We start from the raw sequence: 19,759 nt of genomic DNA, 5'->3' as shown, positions 1-19,759 counted from the left end.
TGTCAGCTTTAACATCCCATCTGTAGCATCTATATCATATTGTGGATGATTATCTAGGGGCGAAAACAGACATGGAACACTTTTCAGTTGACGATCCACTGGGTTATTGGGTCATTAAAATAGACCATTAGCCAGAACTTGCCCAGTATGAAATTCAGCTGCTGGGCTGCCCTGCATCCAGTGTGCTTTCTGAACAGGCATTCAGTACTGCCGTAGGTATTGTTACAGATAAGAGAGTGCATCTGTCCATAGACTCCGTGGATCGGCTGATATTTATCAAAATGTATCCGTCCTGGATTAGTAGCAACTATCAAGCTCCTAATGCCGATGTCTCTGATTAAGTGTTTTTGGGATGTGGAATATTTGCAAGACTTCTAGGCTGCCTAGCTTTGTGGGTGTTGGTTTCATCTGGAAGATTTTTTTTGGGTGTAGGTTTCATGGACACAATGAACGCCCAAAGACCAATTTTCTGCACCTGTTTGACAGGTGCATATCATTAAAATTTTTGAAAGCAAGGCCAATTCTTCCTTTCATCAAGAATACTGCTATGGCTAACTTTTTGTACTGTTGATATATTGGCCAGGTAACACACTGACACCTTTGTAGCCATATGCTGGGTGTTCAGTGTACCCCTGTATCTTTAAGAAGGGGTGGGCTCCCTCCAGTCCCTCTGCCCTCTATCTATTTATCATAATGCATTTGCTTCCACTGTGGAGCCTCTTAAAAGTTAGAGGTAGGGACTACAGGTAACAGGGTGCCTTGATGGGGCCTGTAGCTTATGCATGTATTTGCAAATGTCTGCAGAATAAACCCCTTTTTCTAATGCATACTGTTAGACAGGTCAATTTGGTTCATCACAGGCTGGTTGGTAAGTAATTTGGATTTTTCCTTGGCCCTTTTGTTGTTATAATATATGTTGTACATTACATAGTCCTGTCTTCTGCTCTCTCCCCTTTACCCACTACTATATATAAACATAATACGTATTCTCTTTTGTTACACCCATCTTCTAGCAGGTGAACATTTTATATCTGATGATTTGATTGGAGCACAGACTTTTATATGTTGATAATAATGTGATAACATCCTCAAACTTTGGAACCTTAAACAGAAAGTGATAATGAGGGAGGAGTCAATAACCCAATGACGGGGGTCTTCAGGATCAGTCCAGTCTTCATCTTGGTTGTTCTCCCCTCATCCTCACTCTCTGACCTCTGGTGGGGCTCAGACCCGCTGTTATTCATGACTAAAATATAGACTAAATAAGGAAGTGCAGTACTTCTTCTTCTGTTGTGAAGATGACAATGAGTGATAGAGGGGGAGGGGACACTTGTCCTATAATCCCCTCATCACTGTCACTCCTATAAAAGACAGTTCTCGTTGTTTCCTCACTCTCTGACTAAGGTCCATGAATAAAGAAATGATCTGGTAGGAGATCAGAGGATCCATTTACTAGTTACCTTGAGGGGGAAATTGTAAGATCCTCAGAGACAAAGCTGCCTGATGTGGGAGGAGTCCTGGTTTAGGGGAACCAATCAGCACATGTCTAGTAATAATCTTTGTATTTCTATTTTAGTAGATGGACGGAAGATGAGGAAAACCTCAGAGGATTGTCTCACTTTGTCTCCAGACTGTAAAGTAGAAGATGAGGACATCACACAGTATAGTCCAGGAGAAAACCCGACTACCTCAAATGTCCATCCGGCACCACACAGTGTAGATGGACCATCGTATTCCTCTTATCCTGAGGAACCTCAGACTGTGAGGGACGGGGCCGTCCTTCCAACAGAGAAGAGGTTTTCCTGTACTGAGTGTGAGAAGTGTTTCCGTTCTAGATTTAAACTTAATGAACATAACAGAACTCACACAGCTGAGAAGCCGTATCCCTGCCCTGAGTGTGGGAAATGTTTTTCACAGAAGTCCAATCTTTACAGACATCAGAGGTCTCACTCAGGTGAGAAGCCATATTGCTGCCTTGAGTGCGGGAAATGTTTCCATTCCAAATCCACACTTAATGGGCATAAAAGAACTCACACAGTTGAAAAGCCATATTCCTGTCTTGCATGCGGGAAATGTTTTTCACAGACGTCCAGTCTTTACAAACATCAGAGATTACATCTGGGGAAAAAGCTGTATTCTTGTCCTGAATGCGGGAAATGTTTTTCACAGAAGTTCAATCTTTACACACATCAGAGATCTCACACGGGGGAGAAACCTTATTCCTGTCCTGAATGTGGGAAATGTTTTTCACAGAAGTCTCATCTTTGCAAACATCAGAGATCTCACACAGGGGAGAAGCCTTATTCCTGTCCTGAATGTGGGAAATGTTTTTCACAGAAGTCCAGTCTTTACACACATAAGGGATTACACACGGGGGAGAAGCCGTATTCATGTTCTGAGTGTGGGAAATGTTTTTTACAGAAGTCTGATCTTTACAGACATCAGAGATCTCACATGGGAGAGAATACCTATTCCTGTCCTGAGTGCGGGAAATGTTTTTCACAGAAGACCACTCTTTATAAACATCAGAGATCTCACTCAGGTAAGAAGCCATGTTGCTGTCTTGAGTGTGGAAAATGTTTTTCAGACAAGTCCAGTCTTTCCACACATCAGAGATCTCACACAGGGGAGAAGCCATTTTCTTGTCCTGAGTGCGGGAAATGTTTTTCAGTGAAGTCTAATCTTTATAAACATCAGAGATCTCACACGGGGGAGAAGCCGTATTGCTGTCCTGAGTGCGGGAAATGTTTTTCACAGATCTCCCATCTTTACAGACATCAGAGAATACACACGGGGGAGAAGCCACTTTCCTGTCCTGAGTGAGGGAATTGCTCCTCACTGAAGTCCTGTCTTCCTGTACATCGGGGATCCCACACAACCCTTGAGGTGTATTAGTGCCTTGAGTGTGGGAAATGTCTTCTATATGAATGTTGCTGGACATCACAGCTCTCATGTGGGGGAAGAAGCACACCCTGATATACACCTCAGATATACTCCATGGCTGATCATCATCATGTAAGAAACAGTTCATAAGGAGATCAGAGATCACCAAAAACATGGATGAAGTGTTTTTCTCGTGGTGGCCATTGATAGCAGTAGAAAAATAATACATTCGTTTTATTGGAGTACATTTTGTAATGTAAGCTTATATAAGAACTTGGAGGTTTGTATTAAAAAAAAAATAGATGAATAAATATTACACACATTTACCCAGATATGGTGAATATTGTCTGTATCTTATTTCATATAGTGATTTCCCATGATCATCTAGTGGAAATCGTGTGGCACTGCGGTAATATTAACACATTATGGACACTAGATGGCACTACACTCTGGGCCTCTGGAGCACTACACAGTGAAAGTTTTGCTCGGGGAGGTTTAGGAGACTTTTGGCATTAACTGGGAGGAGTTGGGATTCTTTCTTCATCCCCCATGTCTGAACACTGGATGGCATGTACATGTGCAGTGCGGCCGGGGGACATCAGGAGTGAGGCGGTGCCTGTATCCATGTCGGCAGCACAGCCATGCATCTACAGTATTCATGGAGAGTCTCTGAGTTCAGTAATCAGTTGGCAGTTTTCTTCCCCCCAGACATGCATAGTTGCAGCTTGGAAGACGCCTACTGATAGATACAATGACTTGTCACAAAGGGTGCCTTGGGGTAACATATGCATACATCTTCCTGATGGGGGCAGCGGTGGGTACTGGCAGGCTTGATGGGTGATCACCTGGGGTAACCAGTGAACAAAAGGGCCTTTGCACTACTACGAAAAAATGTCACAAAGCCAGGAAAATAAACACACAAATAAGTAATAATAAAAGTGAAATATACACAAAAACTAAATGTGTATATAAAGTGTATAAGCTATAAATAATAAATGCTAATATAAGTAAAACTGCTACAAAACCCATTTGTGTTCTCAATACACAAAACAGACATAAAAAATAAACAGTGATCTTGCGCATAGGTGTATTAGCTCTCAGCCTAAGGCCACATGCACACGAGATGCTGTTAAACGCGCGTTCAGATGCAGTTGGACACTTTTTTCAACTGCCCCTGAACTCATTCAATGTTATCCTATGTGTCCATGCACACAGTCTCGTTTTTTGCCGTTTTTATGCAGTTGCGTTTAACCTTGTTTTTCAAGAAGCAAAAAAAGGGTTCAGACGCAAAAATTTCCACGTTTCAGACGCTAAACGCGGCACCCGCGTTTAGCCGCGTTTGCGTTTATAAGCATTTTTAAAGGAACCCAATTTTTTGGACCTAAAAAACTCAGAAATATGATCTGAGAATGACATTTTGCGACCCGACTTTGGGGACCCATATCTTGGGGCCACTTATTGCCAGGTTCCTGTCACCAAGTGACCCCGAGATAGAGGGCCCCAAAGTCGGGTCACAAAATGTCATGCACTTTTCTGCATCAGAGAATGACATTTTGCGACCCGACTTTGGGGGCCCATATCTTGGGGCCACTTATTGCCAGAACCTCAAATTCGGTATGCAGACACTGTGGAACTAGCACTACAACATATCCAAATTTGAGGTTCCTATCACCAAGTGACCCCGAGATAGGGGGCCCCAAAGTCGGGTCGCAAAATGTCATTCTCTGATGCAGAAAGAGATACATGGCCTCAAAGTCAACTGTGACCATCTGCAGCAATGTAATTTGGTCATTAGGGTTGGGTGTTATGGTAAGTGGTTATCCGTTTAGGGTTATTGTTTAGGATTAAGGGTTGGATTAGGGTTAGGGTTAGTGTAAGGGTTAGGGGTAGGGTTAGTGTTAATGGTTAGGGTTAGTGGTTAGTGTTAGGGTTATTAAAAAAGAAAAGAGCAACAGGCGGGACTTTATATGAGGCACACGGGGGCAGAAGCATAAAATTTGCTAAGAAATCTTTTGGTAAAAAACAAGTTTTTAATAAATACAGGTAATCATATATTTACATGTTATTGCACAGTCATAAATTAGTATTCTTTATTTCATCAATATATACACATTCCAACAAGGACTTAATAGTAAACATATGAAGAGTTGAGTGTTCAATAAACACAATTTATATATGAATACATGACACATTGAAGCGTAATTTAAAGAATAAAAAAAACACAAAAATAAGAGGACAAAAATCAAGAAGGAACGTTCATGCTTTGTTGAAAATTGTATACACTAAACGGCAGTTGAAAGCTCTACGCGTTTCGTGACCTTATAGCCACTCGTCAGGAGCAACACCGTAGTGGTAGCCTATGGATAGAGTAAACAGCCATATTTTAATTTAAAAAAAAAGGGGGGGAGATAGACAAATGTACAGACATGGAGAACCCCCCACAAATGCACATTCTACCCACAGACTTACATATCTATATCTGCGCAGAGGCGGCACCACACACCGAGAGTCGGGCCGGCTCAAAAATGCCACGGACCAGGGCTGAGGGAGCACGCCCGGGTGACAACAAAAACGCACAAACAACACCCCCGGCAGGTTGATGTGTGGGATGTGGCTGGAATTTGGTGTTAAAAGTGGGGTGGCCCTCATGGGGGGACCTATGGAGAATAAGCGATTAGTGTTAATGTGTGTTAAAATGTGTGTAAGAAGTTAAAAAAGGTGTAAACTAAAAGAAAAAGAATGGGAAACTAAAGTGAGAAAAAAAGGGAAATGTTGTGAAGAGGGAAAATAAAGAATACCTCGTGCTATGTGAGTAAGGACGTAGAAGCCATAAATCATGTAGTTGCAATTGGGAAGTGAAGGAAGGAAATCCAGAAAGTGAGACCCTGCACAGGGGGAAGCCCATGCGGATGGCGCCGCCACAGACCCGCTCCCAGCGTCATGCATCCGAAATCCAAGGGGGCTAGGAAGGAGTCACACAGCCTCCAGCCATACCGACCAAGCTAGACAGCCGCATGCACCAAACCCAGCCCCCAAATGGTCAGAGATGGTTAACCCGGCAGCCAGAACAAGCACGCCAGAAAGGCGTCACTTATCCGGCGCCGGAACACTGATTCAGGGTGATCAGACGGGGTTTATGCCGGGCAAGGGTACCGACATCAATCTCAGATGTTTGTAGACTCATATTTCCCTTGCTGCCGTTGAAGATTCACAAAAAGTTGTCGCCTCATTGGATGCCGAAAAGGCGTTTGACTCGGTTGAGTGGCAGTTCCTTTGGAAAGTCCTGGAGAGGTTTAACTTTGGACCCCAATTTGTCTCCTGGGTTAAACTGCTCTGTAGGAATCCCACTGCCAGAGTGCGCACCAACGGCCTACTGTCTGAAGGCTTCTCATTGGGTAGGGTACAAGACAGGGATGCCCTCTTTCCCCGGGCCTGTTTGCACTTGCCATTGAACCCCTGGCGGTGCTTTTGCGTAACTCAGTGGAGATGGGGGGGCTGTGGGTGGGACAGGTGTGTGAAAAACGCACACCGGTCTTTATGCTTTATGCGGACGACACTCTCCTTTATCTTCCAGATGCTTCCTCGACATTGGAAACAGCCCTTAAGCTCATAGACGAATTTGGCTCCCTCTCGGGGGTGTGTATCAATTGGGACAAGTCTATACTGTTTCCCCTGTCACCCGCTCCCCTCGTTGTATCTGCCCATACCTCACTGCGGACTGTAGATAGATTTCGCTATCTGGGCATAGAGGTTCAGAGGGAGTCCACGGAGTATCTGACATCTAACGTCTATCCAGTCCTACAGAACCTGATGGCTAAGTGCCAAGTATGGAAAACTTTACCCCTCACACCGGTGGGGAGGGTCAATCTGTTTAAGATGACGTTTCTCCCGAAATTTCTATATGTCTTTCGTAATACCCCAGTCCCGATCCCAATTTCCTTTTTCAAGAAGGTAGATCAGGTGGTGAATACCTTCATATGGGCTGGGGCGACCCCAAAAATAGCGCAAACTACCCACCAATTGCCCCTGTCCCTTGGAGGTCTAGCCCTTCCCTGCCTAAAGGAATACTATTGGGCAGCTGTACTGGTCAAGGTGCGGTGGTGGTTCAAGCAGCTCCGCTCTAACCCGTCTGTCAATTTGGAGGCGGCGATTTTGGGCTCCCATGCTGCGTTGAGTACCTTGGTATATAGAGGGCCGAAGGCTCACCCTGAGGTCACTACCCCTATGCGAACCACGCTTCGGGTTTGGGCTCAGGTTGCGACTCGATTGAACCCACCCGCCGCACTGTCACCACATACCCCACTATGGGGGAATCCACGATTGAAACATCTCAAATCGGTCCCAGATCCCGCTCTATGGACTAGATATGGTGTCACAGCTCTGCAACAGGTGATGCCTGGGGGCTCACTTATCCCCTTTGATTCCCTTAGAGAAGAATATCAATTCCCCTCCAGAATGATTTTTCGCTATATACAACTTCGCCATGCCATAAGAGCACAATTTCCTGCAGGAGTAAGCCTGCACTCCAATAACGTTGAGAGATTTCTCATGGTCCAGGAGGCGGATCGTGTCCTCTCTTCTCTTTACCTTAGGATCTCGACGGGGTTGGCAGGGGGGGACCTGGCCTCTTCCAGAAATGGCTGGAGGACCTCCCCACCCTGGCGGCTGATGATTGGGAAGAGGGGCTACAACAATACTTGCCACTGATGATATCAGCTAAGGACAGATTCATACAGTTGAAATTTATTCACAGGGCGTACTATACCCCGCAACGCCTGTCTAGAATATACCCGAGATACTCGGATAGATGTCCAAAGTGTACCACTGAAGTGGGATCTTTTTTGCATGTGGTGTGGGAGTGCCCGGTTATAAGACGATTTTGGGAAGGTGTGGTGCGGGAGATTAACAAAGTTGGGGACCTCTCGATGGGCTTGGATCCGGTGGTCTTATTATTCGGCGTGTGTGACAGGGTGGTGCTGAATATACATAAACAGCTGTTTGTGTTTTATGCAGCATTTTACGCCAGAAAGGCTATCCTTATGCAGTAGAAGAAGTCGGACCCGCCCAGTATAACCCACTGGAAGGCCTTGATTCTGCCCTTCCGCTGTATAAGCTTACTTTATATGAGTCGTAAATGCCCTAAAAAGTTTACTAAGATCTGGGGTTGTTGGGTGCAGGAGTGAGGCACAAGCTTGTCCGCTCTTACTGAAATAGTCCTCAGTTTTATGGGCCCCCCCAGTTTCTACGGGCCCCCCCTCTCCTCGCCCTGACTTAATGTAGAAGGTCGAGTATTCGATTTGGTTTAAATGGCCTGGACCGCTGCAACAGCCAAACTAAAGTGTTGTCCCCTATGAATACTGGATCGGATGTGGGGAGGATGTGATCTGCAGAATGTGTCTGCTAAATCTGTCTATACGCTATAAGCTACTGAACGATTTTGTTCTGCTGATTTGTGGGGTTTTTTTTTCTATTTACCGCTTGTTACGTTGTATTTTATATTCCATATGTAAAAACATGCTGTGATGTACTGCTGTATCCGTTCAGAGACCAATAAAAACGTTTCTGTTAAAAAAAAAAATGGGCGTTTTGGCGGGAGCACTGATTTTAATGATGATTAAAGTGAAAAAAAGTGAAATATTCCTTTAAATACCGTGCCTGGGGGGTGTCTATAGTATGCCTGTGAAGTGCCACGTGTTTCCCGTGTTTAGAACAGTCCCTGCACAAAATGACATTTCACGGAAAAAAAGTCATTTAAGACTGCTTGCATTTTTAATGTAATATCTAGTTCCGGCAATATGGATGAAAATCATTGAGAAAAATGGCATGGGTAGCCCCCCCTGCCCATTACCAGCCCCTTTGGGTCTTGTACGGATATTAAGGGGAACCACGTACTCATATTAAAAAAAGGAAATACGTGGGGCCCCCAGGCCCTATATACTCAGAACAGCAGTATACAGGCGGTACAAACAAGATAGGGACTGTGTAGATTTGTTGTGTTAATTAGAATCTGTGTGTAATTTTGAACTGGTACATTTTTAAAGTGTAGCTCCAGTCAAAAAAATCTATTTTTAAGCTTTTTGGAAAACATAGGGAAGGGTTATCACCCCTGTATAATTTGTTTTGCCGTCCGTCTTTTTTCATCTCACTTCCTGTTGTCTCCTTCCGTTTGCAAGTAGGAGACGTTTGTAAGTTGGATCTTTGAAAGTAGGGGCCTGCGCTATATGCTCTGCAGAAATGGCAGAACAAGGTGTTGGTGTTGCCACAACATTGTAAGCCCTCAAAGTGACTCTTGGTGGGCGCTGGAGCGCCCTGATGTGAACGATTATATCAAGAATTGTAATTACATGCCATTGTTGAACAGTGGTAGAAAAATTGGGCCTTTGGTGGTTGTGGTGCTGGTGCTGGTGCCACAACACTATAAGTCCTCACAGTTATTCTCGGTGGGCACAGGAACGGGCCCTGCTGTGAAATATTATATCAAGAACTGTAATTACATGCCCCTGTTGAACAGGGGCTGAAAAATTGGGCCTTAGGCACTGGTGCTGGTGCCACGACACTGCAACCTCTCCCATATACTCTAGTTGTGGTGCAGGAATGAGCCCTGCTGCAAAGCATTGCATCAAAAAATTGTAATTAAACGCCCCTGTTAAACGGGCAGAAAAATTGGGCTGGTGGCATCACCCAGAACCAAAAATGTTCTTCCAACATATCAGCGGAGGAGGAAGAGGATAGACAATCAACATAACAGGACAGTCACTCAGCATAGGCAGTCTTGAAGGGATGTGATATTAAAAAAAAAAATTATTCGGTTACATCAGCTTCAGGTGCTTGGTAGCTGTGGGTGATCCAAGACTGATTCATCTTGATGAAGGTCAGTCGATCAACTGAGTCGGTGGACAGGCGCACCCTGTGATTGGTAACAAAGCCACCAGCAGCACTGAAGGTGCGTTCCGAAAGAACGCTGGATGCAGGACAGGCCAGTAGCTCAATTTCATACTGTGCAAGCTCTGGCCAGTGATCCATCCTCAAGACCCAGTAAGCCAGATGATTTTCGGTGGGAAAGGTGTCCAAGTCTGACCTTGCCCCTAGGTATTCCTGCACCATGTAAACCAGACGCTGGCGATGGTTGCTGGAACCGATCATACCTTGGGGCTGCGGACTAAAAAAATTGTCTGAACGCATTGGTCAGATGGCCACCTTCTCCACCGCTCCTTCTGACCGATGCCTCAGCAACACATTGTCCAGGACCAGGAGTTTGTAACCTCCCAGTCTCTGGGAACGCGTTGCACAGACCTTTCTGCAAGGCCTCCTGGAGATGTCTCATCCTCTGCGACGGCAAGATAAGGTCAGCAACCTTAACCTTGTACCGTGTATCAAGGAGTGTGGCCAGCCAGTAATGGTTCCTCTCCTTGATCCGAAGAATACGAGGATCCTTCAGCAGGCTTTGCAGGATCAGGGAGGCCATGCAGCATAGGTTAGCTGAGGCATTTGGTCCGGAGTCCTCTGGGTCACTAAGGATAACATGATCCGCAGCTACCTCCTCCCTGCCACGTAAAAGTCCAGGGGTTTCTTGGGACTGTAAATCATCCCTACAAGACTGCTGCTGATGCTGAGTGCCAGCCTTCACCTCCATGCTGACACAATCATCCCCCTCCTCGTCCTCTTCCTGTGTGATAGGAGGGACAGCAGGAACACTGTCTGGATAAAGGGGGCCTTGAGAGGCAAGGAAGTCCTCCGCTTCCTGCCTCTGTTCTGCCTCAAGTGCCCTGTCCATTATTCCATGCAGCGTATGCTACAACAGGTGGACAAGAGGTACAGTGTCACTGATGCATGCACTGTCACTGCTCACCATCCTTGTGGCCTCCTTAAACGGTGACAGGACAGTGCATGCATCCCTGATCATGCCCCACTGGCGTGCTGAGAAAAAACCGAGCTCCACTGACCCTGTCCTGGTGCCGTAGTCGTACAGGCACTCATTGATGGCCCTCTGCTGCATGTGCAGCCGCTGCAGCATGGCCAACGTTGAGTTCCACCTGGTGGGCATGTTACATATAAGGCGGTTCTTGGGCAGGTTCAACTCCTTTTGGAGCTCAGCCAGCCGAGCACAGGCATTAAATGATCGGCGGAAATGCACACAGACTTTCCTGGCCTGCTTCAGGACATCATGTAAGCCCGGGTACCTGCCCAAGAACCGCTGCACCACCAGGTTAAGGACGTGAGCCACACAGGGCACATGGGTCAGTTGTCCCTGTCGGAGGGCGGAGAGGAGGTTGGTGCCATTGTCGCAAACCACCATTCCTGGCTTAAGCTGGCGTGGCGTCAACCACCTCTCAGCCTGCCCCTGCAGAGCTGACAAAATATCTGCCCCAGTGTGGCTCCTGTCCCCCAAACAAACCAGCGCAAGCACAGCATGGCATTGTTTTGCCTGCATACTTGCATAGCCCCTGGAACGCCTACGGAGCACCGCTGGTTCTGAGGACAGAGCACTGGAAGAGGCCATGGAGGAAGAAGAAGAGGAGGGGGTGGAGGAGAGAGGTGTGTCACAACCAGTAGTAGCATTTTGGAGGCGTGGTGGTGGAACAACCTCCAACACTACAGCACCTTGTCCTGCATCCTTCCCAGCTGCCAGAAGAGTGACCCAATGGGCCGTGAAAGACAGGTAACGTCCCTGTCCATGCCTGCTGGACCATGAGTCAGCAGTAATAGGCACCTTACCGCTGTCCGCCCTGTCCAGCGAGGCAAGGACATTGCCTTCCACATGCCGGTAGAGAGCCTGAATCGCCTTCCGTGAGAAAAAGTGGTATTTGGGGACCACTGAGGAACCGCACATTGTACAAACTCACGGAAGGGGGCCGAGTCTACCAACTGAAAAGGCAGCAGTTGAAGTGCTAGCAATTTAGCCAAGCTAGCATTCAACCGCTGGGCATGTGGATGGCTGGGAGTGAACTTCTTTCGGTGGTCCAGCAGCTGGGGCAGGGACATTTTCCTGCTATAATCGGACGTGGATGTACTGCTAGCAGAGTGCCCGGAAGCACTTGGCTGTGACACACCTAATTCTACACCTTCATTACTCTCAGAGCAGGTTTCAGAGAGGACTGAAGGTCTAGTGGGGTTGAAGATCCCAGCTGATGAGGAGCAAGGAGAGGTCCGCTTTGTTCTTTGGTGTGGGTCTTTGAGGTACGCTTGCCAACGAGCTGCATGGCAGGTCAACATATGTCTGGTCAAGCATGTGGTGCCCAAGTGGCTGATGTTTTGGCCACGCGAGATACGCTTGAGACATATGTTGCAAATAGCAGTGGTGCTATCTGATGCACTCGTCTCAAAAAAGGCCCACACCAAAGAACTTTTAGAATAACGCGCAGAGGCAGCGCCCTGCAGAGGTGGAGCTCTGCGGTGTGATTCAGGCGGTGTGCTGCCCCTAAGCTGGCCCCCGGAGGGCATCCTGCCTCGTTGGACATGTGCCTCCTCCTCCTCTCTCCTACCAGGCACAAACGTGGAGCCAGTGCCCTCATCATCCCCTCCCTCTTCATCGCTGGAGCAAACCTGGCAGTATGCTGCAGCTTGTGGAGCATGACTGCCAGATTGCTGTCCTTCTTGAGCATCCTTGAGCATCCCCTCTCTCTGCGCTCACGCTACTGCCTTCCTCTAGCTGAGTATCATCATCAGAGCCTACAAAACACTGGGCATCCTCCTGGAGCATGTACCCAACACTGTGCTCAAAGAGTTCAGGAGACTCCTCAGGAGGACGTGGTGGGTCTAGGGAAGGAGTCACTGATGATGACATTGAGAGGAGGGAAGACGATGCGTTGGCAGCTGCTTTGCTAGTACCCTGAGCCTGGGTGAGAGAGGATGAAGAGGGCTTGGTCATCCACTCTACCAAGTTTTCGGCATGTTGCAGCTAAACATGTCCAGCTGCCGAAAAGAAGGACAACCGAGTCCCATGGCCACGTGCTGATGATGACGATGCACCGCGTCCACGACCAGCACTGTTGTCTCTAGACACAGAGCCTGCTTGCCCTCTTTTATCGGCTCGCGCCTGTCTGCCTCTCCTTGCTGGCCTTCCAGACATGGCAATGGCCTGAACGGAGATGGGAAAACCAGCAATTGGGTAGTGTATATTGTGCTGGAGGCACACACAACACCCACTAACTCTTGCAGATGGCAGATGGCTCAATTAGAGAAGAGCTATGTAGGTGGATATAACGGTGTATACTGCGGTCAGGGCACGCAGACAGCACGCACAATCTCCTACAACTGACTGCAAGCTCTTTTTAAAAAGAGCAATATAGCTAGCTATATAGGTGGATATAACGGTTTATACTGCGGTCAGGGCATGCAGACAGCACGCACAGTCTCCTACAACTGACTGCAAGATCTATTTAAAAAGAGCAAGATAGCTAGCTATATAGGTGGATATAGTGGTGTATACTGCGGTCAGGGCACGCAGACAGCACACACAATCTCCTACAATTGACTGCAAGCTCTTTTTAAAAAGAGCAATATAGCTAGCTATATAGGTGGATATAACGGTGTATACTGTGGTCAGGGCACGCAAACAGCACGCACAATCTCCTACAACTGACTGCAAGCTCTATTTAAAAAGAGCAAGATAGCTAGCTATATAGGTGGATATAGCGGTGTATACTGCGGTCAGGGCACGCAAACAGCACGCACAATCTCCTACAACTGACTGCAAGCTCTATTTAAAAAGAGCAAGATAGCTAGCTATATAGGTGGATATAGCGGTGTATACTGCGGTCAGGGCACACAGACAGCACGCACAATCTCCTACAACTGACTGCAAGCTCTTTTTAAAAAGAACAATATAGCTAGCTATATAGGTGGATATAATGGTGTATACTGCGGTCAGGGCACGCAGACAGCACGCACAATCTCCTAAAACTGACTGCAAGCTCTATTTAAAAAGAGCAAGATAGCTAGCTATATAGGTGGATATAGCGGTGTATACTGCGGTCAGGGCACGCAGACAGCACGCACAATCTCCTACAACTGACTGCAAGCTCTATTAAAAAAGAGAAATATAGCTAGCTATATAGGTGGATATAATGGTGTATACTGCACTACAGAAGAGTAAGAACGCAAAATCGGCCAATATCGAACGATGTATACTGTGTTGAAGGTACACAGAACACCCACTAACTCCTACAGACGCCAACACACTACACAAGGCCGCCGCGCTGGCGGCCTTATATAGTGTGGGGTGTGTACTACACAGCCTGAGCTATGATTGGCCACAGGCATCCTGCCTGTGGCCAATCATGGCTCTCCTCGCTGCCGGCGCTGTGATTGGCCAAGCATGTGGGGTCACAGTGCATGCTTAGCCAATCATGAGCCAGAAATGCACTGCGATGGCGCAGTGCATTGTGGGCCGTGAGCGCCACACGAATTTGGCGCGAACGGCCCATAACGTTCGGTATTCGCTGAACGGGCGAACAGCCGATGTTCGAGTCGAACGTATGTTCGACTCGAACACGAAGCTCATCCCTACTCTTGAGGAATGGGAAATAGGTTTTTAATTTTTGAGGAGATTCTTCCGGGTCTTCCCATGCAATGGTGCTCCTCACTGCTTTTACAAAGGGTTGAACTTGAGAGAAATTGAAACCGGATGGTTCAGTATCATCTGAAGACTCCTCAGATGAATCTACCGGTGTCATTTGTTTAGCTGTTTTCCCTAACGGAGGCAAAGGAGTACTAACAGCTGATGGACCCGGTATGTCTGGGTCTACATCCAACACTTGCGCAGCTTGTGAATCCGGGTGAGCAGGAATCATGGCCGTCAATTCAGAAAGAGAGTCTCTCATGGTTTGCTTAAGTAGGTGAACCCACCAGCCTTCTAATTCCCGGATAGCTGTGTAATCCCTGAGACAGTCTCTGCAGACAAGCGTATCAGGGAGTGGAACCTCGCCACAGGCCCAGCATTTTTTCCTTGACGCCCCCGGTGCAGGTGAAGGCGAATGGCGATGTCTATAGGATCCTGATATTCTGGAAGATTTATTATGAGAAGAGCATGACCTCCGCTCGGGATTATCGTCATTGTCATGGCGCCTTGAGGATTTTCTGGACCACTTTGAAGGAACATGGCTGAAACAAACCAAGTTTATCAGTGGGGCACTCTTTTTTTTTTTTTTTTTTTTTTTTTTTTTTTAAATACTCACGTACAGGTGGTCTACATATCTATTGGATACAAGAGGATCTTGGCTATGAGACAAATGGCTCATGGTGAATTATGGGCAAGAGGATCAGCTGAGGAAATACGGAAAAAAGAAAAAAGTAGAACCCCAAAGAGATACCTAAAAAAAAATTCATAATGGCAGTGAGATTTAAAGGTGAGACATACCTGTTTGTTGAAACGCTTTTGAGCTGCAGGGCACACACTGGTTATGAGGCGCAGCCCTGAACTCACAAAGGCACCAACTTTTATTGGGCAAGAGGGTGGGAACACTCCATTAATTAATTCAATAAATTAAAACCTGAAATAAATTAAATTTAGCCCTTACTGGCAACAACTACTGGGTTGGGCAGACCGGGAATAAAAGTCTTAAAGGGGACAAACTTTACTTTGTTCTAAACACCTCACTAATTTTTTCCTATTTATTTTTCTTAAAGAAAAAAATATTTGTCACTAACAATTAAACCCTGCCACTCTTATTTAAAGGGAACAAAATCTAACCTAACCCAAGGAACTGGAAAGAAAGCTGATCCTCCTGCTGTCTCCACCAACATTCGTTCATTCTTGAATTTATCAGCAGATTGCGTTCCTGTTAGGAAACTCTGCAAGACCCCAAAAGATCCTCAGAAGGGGTTCCCAGTCTTATCAGCGCTAATAGCGGCCCAAGGACAGGGACTGCGCACAGGAGAGGCTGAACCCGGCGGACGCTGCCGACTGCAGAGGTATGGACATACTGCTACTCTTCACTAGTCAATAGGTATGAGGAAAAAATGGAGAATGTTGGGGGAGGGACAATGTCCTTTCATTTATGCTATTCACTAGTTCTGAAGGCGGAGCTCTATCACAAGTATGCTGCCATGGAGCACCAGGTAACATTCTTTCTAATGTCTATTGAATGTTTGGTACGTGGAGGTCATGTGTTTTCTGTCATATATGGAGCTCCACGCTCTGAAGACAGGAAGTGATGTCGGGTACAGACAGGAAGTGATGTCAGGTATAAATAGGAAGCGCTGGGTGAGAGGTGAATCAGGAGGAAGTAGAGAGAAGACGTTACTGGAAGTGGTAGCAGAGGAGGTAATAAGATCTTATTTTCTATTTACACCCAGTAACCCCCACCGTCATGTCCGTCCTCTTCCTCCATAGTCACTGTGATGTCTTTTATCTCCAGCAGATGATGATACATAAATATATAGTGTGGGAACCTAGATGAACCCCTTCAGGGGGGATCAGTTGATGATGAATAGTGATGGGCTCGGGTGTGTTGGAAACCCCACATTCCCGATCCCGCCAGGAAGCCGACACTGCACAGCGCTAATTATAGGCATTGAGACATTTCCTGGTCCGCAGCTGCACAGATTGGGAAATGTCTCACTAAGCTCCCGCTGACGATCTTTCTCCTTTCAGCGGCTGCATTACTGTCACCATCGGCTCCTGCTTCCACCCACAACATAATTAAAATCACTGCTCCTGAAAAATTATTGCTTTTAAAATATTTTTTTGCATGGATACATGTTCCCCAGGGCAGTACCCGGACCCCCCATACCCCTTCTATGGCCAATTACTTGTATATATATCCTGTTCTGCACCTTGCACCATACGTTCTTTACGATATCTCCTGCACCCTATGTCCTGCATTCTACACCTTTCTCCTGCACCCAATGTCCTGCAGTGACCCGCACCCCATGTCCTCCGTTCTGCACCCTGCACTACATGCCCTGCGTTCTGCACCCTTCTCCTGAACCTCATGTCCTGCCGTGATCTGCACCCCATGTCCTCTGTTCTACACCCCATGTCCTGCATTCCATGTTCTGCACTCCATGTCCTACGTTCTGTAGCCTTCTGCATCCCATGACCTGCACTCTTCTTTGGTACCCTGCAACCCATGTCCTGTGTTCTGCACTTTGCACCATATGTCCTACACCCTTCTCCTGAACCCTGCACCTGATAAATTACTTGCCTTTCGCTAACAACCCACGCAACGCTAAACAAAAAACTGTCTTCTAACTTTTTTAGCTGGCTCCTAGTTTCAAAGCAAATTTGTCAAGCCCCGCCTTAAGCGACTTCCTCCGCTCCCCCTCATCTCCTTCATTATGTAAGTCGTGCTGAGATCATCTCCCATTGGCTGAGCAATATTCTCATTTGTCTCTGAGCTCCTTCTTGCTATTCCTCGTCCTGCCTGTTGTTTCCTTGGATTGATTTTCTGTGTAGTGACCCCGACTTCATCTCTTGGATGCGCTCGTCTGTTGCTTGTCCTGACCTTTATCCTGATTCCTGGATCTCCTCCTCATCTCTCCTCCATATCCTCTTACACAGCTTTTCTCCACACCTGCAGTGATCCTGGGGGGTGGAAACCTGGCACCAGCACTCAGCAAAATCCATCCCCACCATTAGGAGCTCTGGAGAAAATTGTCTGCTATTTACACTCCTTTCCTCCGCACGTCACCTGATCACATGAGAGCTTACTTTCACACATTCCTGACAGATTTCTGTATGGTAAAGGTCAAATTTCACTCTTCAGTTTAGGAGAGGAAGGACGCACCCAGGAACAATGATTTGGTTTTCACAGGAGCCTCATATAGAGGACCCTTCAACTCTCCCCATCCAAATGTCCCTCCATCCAGAGTATATATGTCCTATGACATCACACTGACCTCACAGCTCCTCCTCCCAATGTCCCTCCATCCAGAGTCCATCTGCTTGTATGGTCTTATAGCAGCACCATCTTTAATGTGATGCATAGTTAGGGTGTGCCCCCCAAGTATTTATTTGTCTGTTATTTGGGTCCTGACCAAACCCCTTGGGATGGAGCACCCCATTATGCCCCACCAGTACTTCTAATCAGTGTCCATCTGAGTTATAAGAGGAGTCTCATTAGTTTTCACATAAAGAGGAGTGTATTTCCCCATGTTTGAGAAGTGGGATCTTTCATTCTATGGTTAGTTGATTTTACTGTTTGATTTGATTTCTAAATCTAGAGTTTTCCTCCTGTGAAGTCTGGAGATCATATGACCATCACATTGCCTCCACCTCCCTCCCTGATAGAATAGAGAAATACAAAGAAGATTCTAGAAGTCACCAGAGAGATGATGGAGGAGAGGTGAGGAGGATTCTGGGAATTCTGGGACATTATCCAGTAACAGACAAGGGATGTGTCTGGATGGTGACTGTATCATTGTGTGTGTCAGGTTCCTATAAGGTGTCAGGATGTCACTGTCTATTTCTCCATGGAGGAGTGGGAGTACTTAGAAGGACACAAGGATCTCTACAAGGACGTCATGATGGACAATCAGCCGCCCCTCACATCACCGGGTAAGAGGAGACTTTATTGTAAAGGAGAGAGCAGTACGGAGGCTCCACCTAGATCCCCCATCATCTGATAAACACATAGAAACAATGTATTCAGTCAGTGTGTGTGTTTCCTACAGATGGGTCCAGTAAAGGTAAATAGATTGGAGCCAAGCCTCCCAAAGGGACAGGGGCAATTGGACTATCTTGGTACAATATAGGAAAATAGATTCAAATGGGGTTTTTTAGCAGCAAAAAAATATATTTGGGCAAACAACAATAGTTTACATTTTTTTTTACTTTTTCTTTATTAAAGTTGTAGTATCAAAAAGGAGGTATAAAAGGCAATTCTGATCCTAACATAAAAACGCATATCTCGTCAACATTGCAAAAAGACACACGTGTACTCTCATTTTACATATGAGAACAAACAATTTTGTGAGCGTTTCACATGATATCCCTACGCGTTTCGACTTATGTATGTAGCGGTCTTCTTCAGGGGAGTCTACTCTATGCGAAAAAGAAAAAAAAATTGAATTACATTATCTCTAGTTATTTATTATACATCATCATTTCATTTCGATTGTGACAGAGATGTGTGTATTTACCAATTCTTGACGAGAGAACTACATTTCCAGTTAAATGAATTGCCATTCTTCTAAAAACATCTCCAGCCCAGAAGATCCCCCCCTCAGGGGAGGTGCTCCCGCACCCTCAACAGGGACACAGGCCCTCCACGGCCTTCGTACAACTTGCTAGGAGTCGCCACCTGTCGCACACGGGGGAAGCCTCTGAGAGAAGGGGAGGAGAAAAAAAAATAGATTCAAATGTATACACAGGTATAAAGAGAGTTCATTAACCACTTCAGCCCGGAAGATTTGGCTGCTGAATGACCAGAGCATTTTTTAGGATTCGGCACTGTACGGCTTTAACTGACAATTGCATGTTCGTGCGACACTGTACCCAAACAAAATTAACGTCCTTTTTTTTTTTCCCCCACAAATAAAATTTTCTTTTGGTGGTATTTGATCGCCTCTGCGGTTTTTATTTTTTGCGCTATAAACAAAAAAAGAGCAACAATTTTGAAAAACAGCAATATTTTGTACTTTTTGCTATAATAAATAACCCGCAAAAATATATAATTTTTTTTTTTTTTATCAGTGTAAGCCGATACGTATTCTACATATTTTTGGTAATAAAAATCGCAATAAGCATATATTGATTGGTTTGCACAAAAGTTATAGCGTCTACAAACCCCATAACATCCTTTCTCCATAGTGGATAGATTTATAGCATTTTTATTATTTTTTTTTTTTTTTTACTAGTAATGGCAGAGCGACATTATGACGGACACACCGGACAATTTTGACACACTTTTGGGACCATGGGCATTTATACAGA

General features: G+C 46.1%; 1 protein-coding gene across 1 annotated transcript in view; it reads left to right on the top strand.

Moving 5' to 3' along the window:
* Nucleotides 1-19,759, top strand: part of LOC143986879 (uncharacterized) — a 1,041,669-nt gene that overhangs the window by 929,133 nt on the left and 92,777 nt on the right. The window contains exons 17-20 of the mRNA XM_077485285.1: nucleotides 1,577-2,817; nucleotides 16,114-16,147; nucleotides 18,049-18,170; nucleotides 18,259-18,382. Of these exons, the coding sequence (XP_077341411.1) occupies nucleotides 1,577-2,817; nucleotides 16,114-16,147; nucleotides 18,049-18,170; nucleotides 18,259-18,382 (1,521 nt within the window). The remainder of the gene's footprint in view (nucleotides 1-1,576; nucleotides 2,818-16,113; nucleotides 16,148-18,048; nucleotides 18,171-18,258; nucleotides 18,383-19,759) is intronic.

The sequence above is a fragment of the Lithobates pipiens genome, unplaced genomic scaffold (genome assembly GCF_037356315.1).
Source record: "Lithobates pipiens isolate NorthernLeopardFrog02 unplaced genomic scaffold, aLitPip1_a1.2 Scaffold_18, whole genome shotgun sequence".
Lineage (NCBI taxonomy): Eukaryota > Metazoa > Chordata > Amphibia > Anura > Ranidae > Lithobates > Lithobates pipiens.
This window is presented reverse-complemented; position numbering and strand designations above follow the sequence as displayed.